Source organism: Triplophysa rosa, linkage group LG18, assembly GCF_024868665.1.
Source record: "Triplophysa rosa linkage group LG18, Trosa_1v2, whole genome shotgun sequence".
NCBI lineage: Eukaryota > Metazoa > Chordata > Actinopteri > Cypriniformes > Nemacheilidae > Triplophysa > Triplophysa rosa.
The window spans coordinates 3882062-3887761 of record NC_079907.1 but is presented as its reverse complement, the minus strand read 5'-3'; the positions used below and the strand labels follow the sequence as shown (position 1 = coordinate 3887761).

Genomic DNA, 5700 nt, shown 5'->3' with positions numbered 1-5700 from the left:
CAGTCTCCTATCTCAGTGTCAGTGAGCAAGCTCTGGACTTAAGTCTGCATTTGTTTTTTTACTGTTACGAATAATTGATTACTCTATTAAATATTGTTTTCATTACCAATTTATTTAACCTTTATTATGCATGCATAACCTCTAAAACAATTAACGCATAACCAAGTGTAAATAAACGTGAGCATTGCGGTTTTATGACTAACGAAATGGGAATATAATGCAAGCTTGCTCATCTATATCAGTAAATAGATCAATAGATTTGTTGATTTAGCAGAAAGTCCAGTCGTCATCAGTAATTTAATGTGTTAATGTGTATAGTGGTCTGAAGCAGTCGTGTGCTGTTTTCTGACTAGAATCCGCTACAGTTGAAAGAAAATGTCTTAGAATGTTTGTCCTCGGCTTTAATATTCAGCGTGAAAATCCTTAATGCTCTCCCGGATCTCTCTCCCGCTGCTGTCTGCACTGAACCAAGCACGGAAGTGCCGAATGTGCCCATAAAAATACATAACAATAATAAGAACTTTGGAGCCCCCTAGTGGTCGGGAGCATTTCCGTTGTGTTGTGGCTTTATTCCGTTGTGTTGTGGCTTTATTCTGTTGTGTTGTGACTCGATTCCGTTGTGTTGTGGCTTTATTCCGTTGTGTTGTAGCTTGATTGCGTTGTGTTGTGAACTTATATTTGCTTTTTAAATTTCGTTGTCATGTGCACTAGTAGGCCACCGTATGAACCATATCAAAAGCAGAATGCAGATAAAAGTGTGTGTGTGTGCATGCGTGGTGTGTGTTTGTGTAGCGTGCGTGGCGTGGCATGTGTGTGTGCGCGTGCGTTTTGTGTGTGTGTGCGGACTTGCTTTAATAAATAAGACACATGAATGCTTACAAATTGTACGAATGATATTTTATGAAAATCTAAAGTTGCAAAAAGTTTTCTATGATATTTTGGATTTTGGATTTTGGATTCAATTTATTGTCATTGCACATGTACAAGTACAAGGCAACGAAATGTGACCTCTGCATTTAACCCATCCAGAGAGTAGTGAACACACGTACCCCCGGAGCAGTTTTGGGTTAGGGGTAGGGGATAAAATGTACCGTTTGTACGGTATATAAATCATTATGCCTACGGACTGTCCCCACGGAGATAATCAACCAGACGTATGTTTGTGTGTGTGTGTGCGTGCGTGTGTGTGTGTGTGCGTGCGTGTGTGAGTCCACGCTCCATTTTATCACAATTTGCTCTCTTACAGAGGACAAATGTGGCATGTGATGACAATAATGAAGTGTGATATCTGAAAATGAGAGAGTGCTTTCAGTGAATGTGTGTGTACTACAAACACCATGAACATGGATTTTATAAACCGAGCTGTAGATCTGAAATGACCAACATCAAAAATGGTAGAAATATATTTTTACCATGCTAAAAATAATTGCATAAAAATAATAAAAGTGTTGCGTTAACGTATTATGGTGAACATTTTAAAAGCCACAAATGGGTAAAACTTGAGTTTACCCCAAATTCATCTATTCCCCTCATGTGGTTGTAAATCTGTATGTGACTCTTTCTTCAGTGGAACACAAAAGAAGATATTTAGAGAAATGTCTCAGTGGTTTTGTGTCCATACAATGGAAGTCAATGGGGTTCAGTGTTGTTTTATTATCAATGTTCTTCAAAATGTCTTTGTTTGTGTCCTGCAGAAGAAAGTCATACAGGTTTAAAATGACACGAGAGTGAGTAAACGATGAAACAATTCAAATTTTGGGGTGAACTATCACTTAAGACAGATTCCTCTGTAAACTTTGTCACAAGCGATTAAACCATTGGTCACACAGTAAACCGTTGAGTATTTGTTGCGTGTGCGAGTCTGTCAGTTGTGGCTTGCGTTGAAGCATTCAGGGAGTTTTTCATTTAATTATCACGGGATGTTTCACACGGTGAATCATCATTAGCCTGTCTGAACGGCCACAGGCACAGAGATTTTCACCGCGGTAAACGACACAATTAAAGTGAGAGGAGTATTCAATCTGACATCCATCTGTCTTGATTCATCTCATCTGATCATGTGAGATGCTGAAGCAGGATCCTTTAACATTCAATCACATTCATCAGGTTAATCCTGAGCAAAGTGTCAATGTTTTAATCATGAATTAGCAAAGCCCAGCAAAAACAACAGCTGACTCTCATCTCAAAATAGTTCCTGGGATTAGACACCTTTGTCTAGCCCTGATCTCCTCTCCTGAAGTCTACAAAACATCATATACAGTATACTCTAGAAACATTACTCTAGGCAAACGTTTAAAAAGCAAATCATTTGATTAACATTAATAAGTGAGGAACATGTCTTGTTGTCATTCTGTGTGTGTCTGCAGGTGCAGCAGAAACTATAAACACAGCTGGACTAATTCAGTCTTTAAACTGACCCGCACTTCACACAACCTGTTTAACCTCCTGAACTCTTTCAATGCCTGAAGCAACACACAGACCATCAGTAACCAGTGACATCACTGGCGCTTTAACTCTGATCAACTAAACTCACAATGACAGTTCTCACTGATCTTAAATAGAATGCTAAGGAGTTACACAATTAAAACACAACGTGAAAAACACAGAAAATCAAGAGAGGCACATTTGCTTGGCACAGTTTGCTTGGCACATCGAAATGATGCTCTGGTGCCACTTGGTCAAGTTAAAGGGATAATTCACCCAAAAATGAAAATTCTGTCATCATTTACTCACCCTTAGATCTTTCCAATCCTGAATACATTTCTTTGTTCTGCTGAACACACAGGAAGGTATCTGGAAGATTGTCAAATCTCATCCCCCAATGTATTTATTTTCCCTACTATGGCAGTAAATGGTGGATGAGCTCTGACATTCTTCCAAATTTCTTCCTGTGTGTTCAGCAAAACAGAGAAATTTATACAGGCTTGGACCGATCTAAGGGTGAGCGATGACAGTTTTGGGTGATGTATCCCTTTAAGACAAAAAAAATAAGTAGTTTCAATTACAAAATGCTAAAAAAAAAGGTATTCAAGACATTTAAGAATACTGTGACTCTGTAAGCAGATAAAGTTGCAGAAAAATATTAATGAATATTGTTGTTCTCTAAATAGTACATGTGGTACAAACTAGTTTGAGAAAGAGCACGGACTCACAAAACATGATTTTTTCCATCTTTTATCTTAAATTGTAATTTAGGGAAAAAGTTAAGTATGTTTTGTAGTCCAGTCTTAAATTTCCTATATATTTCTTAAGATTTCCGTTGGGAAATATCTAAAAATCTCAAGAGAAACATCAGTTGTAAATGACATCTTAAAGTTAGGATAAACTCTCAAGAGGTAAAATGAGATTATCGGGTTGTTTTATATGTGAAAAATTTATATATAAAATTATTTTATAATGACATGAAGACGATCAAGTCTGTCCTTATTTACCAATTTGTTTGTAAGAAAAAGAAAATATCTGAGAACTTTGCGAGAAATGTTTGCACACATGAACATTCTTACAAACGTCCTTATATTATTCTAAGAACATTCTTATCTTTTGTCTGAAGAACATTATTGTGAATCCAGCTCCGGGTTATATTTTTCTCTTGTGCCCCACGGAAGACAGAAATCATGTGTTTTCTAATGCATGCAGGTGAATAAATGAAAATCTTAAAAGACAAACCAATAAAAGTGGTTGTGTTATTGTACCTTCAGTTCCTTAACACAACGATGACAAACACAGGACTTCCAATCTAACCAATCCAAATATTTATCCAGCATGTCAGTTCCCAAACCTACTGCGTGTGTTGGAAATCACAGCGACTCTACGTAACGCTCGCTGTCGATAGTTTTCTGCGAAGCTCTGCGTTTCCTCCATATTGATGATCAGTGTCTTTGACTCCCTGATGCCGGCCCCGATTATGCCCGAGTCTCGGAGCAGCCAGCTGTTAATCAGCACGGACAGAAGGTTAGAAAAGCTCAATACGAGAGATAGAAGAGCTTTGATCCGAACAGCCATGCAGAACATTTCGGCCAAAGCATCAGAAAGTGTGCTGTCAGGCCTTTTGGATTTAAATTAAACCCTGTTAACCTGGAGAGGACGCTTGTGGGAGAGAAGGAAGACAGAGAGCAGAAGTCAGGGATGTGCCATTTTCTCTGATGTCCAAAGTGGACAACCATTAACAATTTGTGTGCGCAGCAGAACGAAATAAGTGCCTGCTGACAGAGAGATCAATCCTGCGTTTCAGCTTGAGAATTCTTAACTACAGAACTTCGGCACTTATATTTGGCAATAAGTGATATTTACATTTTCTGATGAAGATGTGAGCCGTGTTCGAGCACACAAAATCATCGGTGTCCTTACCTATTAGAAAGAATTATTTTGGTATTCTTTAAAAGACGTAGGTCTAAAAGAGGATTTCCCCATGGACTTCAAAATGTGAAAAGAATCCACAAACAAGACCATCTTTTGCATATATTTCATCCCCTAATGGAAAAACGCCTCTAATTAACAAACATCTGAAAATCTTGATGGGATTTTCAAGAGTTTTGCTAGCCTTTGTTATTTCATTATGGAAACTACTAATAACTACAACTAGTCACATTATTTTACACCTGAGATTTCCAAATATAACCCCAGGCAAGTTGTTTTCAGTGATGACATTTTATTAGAACCGATGGAAGTTATCGACGTGGCACTATAGTCAAATTTTGCACTTGGATGTACTTGGTTTCAATTTGCCAAATAAGCTCAACATATTAAAACAATGACCTGTAAATTTAACATTATTTGTGTTCAACTGATAAAAAGATGCAATGCATCTTGGATTGTATGAAGGTGAGAAAATTAGAACATTAATCCCATATTTGCCAGTTTGGAAGTTTTCCAGTTTCCAGTCTCTGCTCTGGACTGAAGGAAGAAAACTGCAGAATGGTTCGGGTGGGTGTTGTTTCCCCCTCATCTCATTGGCACTTAAATTAAATGAGTTAAGAGCACGGCGATGTGATCCTGTGAGAGTTTGCACAGAAAGCGGCAGCCGAGGCCCCAGAGACAATTAGCCGCACTTTAATGAAGTCCCTTTTGTTGCCATTTTTCCGTTTTTTTAAAAGTTGACTTGCACTAGTCATTTTTCCTCCGCTTTCGTTTCGAGATGAAAGCAGATCTTTAGTTAATAGGCCCTCTGTGATCAAATTGGTCTATTAGGGGAATAATTTGAAAAAGGAGTAGAGGAGAATGAGAAAATAGAGTCAGTCTAGTACAAGCTAGTTAAAGAGATATCTGGACTTTACATAATGACCACTGCTGGATTTTACCTCAATAATAAGACTTATCATAGACATTACATATCCTATCTGACTCCACACGAGAGATGAGAATGTCTTCATTTTAACAAAACATTAATGCACCAAGAATAATACAGAGTTCCAATCAGCTTAGGAAAGAATGGACTAATCTTACAGGAAACTAGTCAAAATTGTGATTTCTGTCTAAAAATATTAAACATTATCTTTTGAAATATAAGACAACTGTGAGGTTATCCTAACTTTAAGATTTTATTAACGACCTCTTTTTCAATTTTTGTACTTAAGATCTTGGAAAAAAGAACTTTTCGAGCAGTTTTTGGGAATACAATATATTCCTATACAAAAAATACATTGGATTTGACCGTCAAATAAACTCCGATGTTAAATCTTGCTTCTTCCAGCTTCGTCTACT

At 37.5% G+C, this 5700-nt stretch overlaps 1 protein-coding gene across 1 annotated transcript in view; it reads left to right on the top strand.

Moving 5' to 3' along the window:
- The window catches only part of LOC130569518 (scavenger receptor cysteine-rich domain-containing group B protein-like), a 9815-nt gene extending 7399 nt beyond the window's left edge, over positions 1–2416 (top strand). The window contains exon 6 of the mRNA XM_057359217.1: positions 2367–2416. Within this exon, the coding sequence (XP_057215200.1) occupies positions 2367–2416 (50 nt within the window). The remainder of the gene's footprint in view (positions 1–2366) is intronic.
- The last annotated feature ends 3284 nt before the right edge of the window (positions 2417–5700 follow it).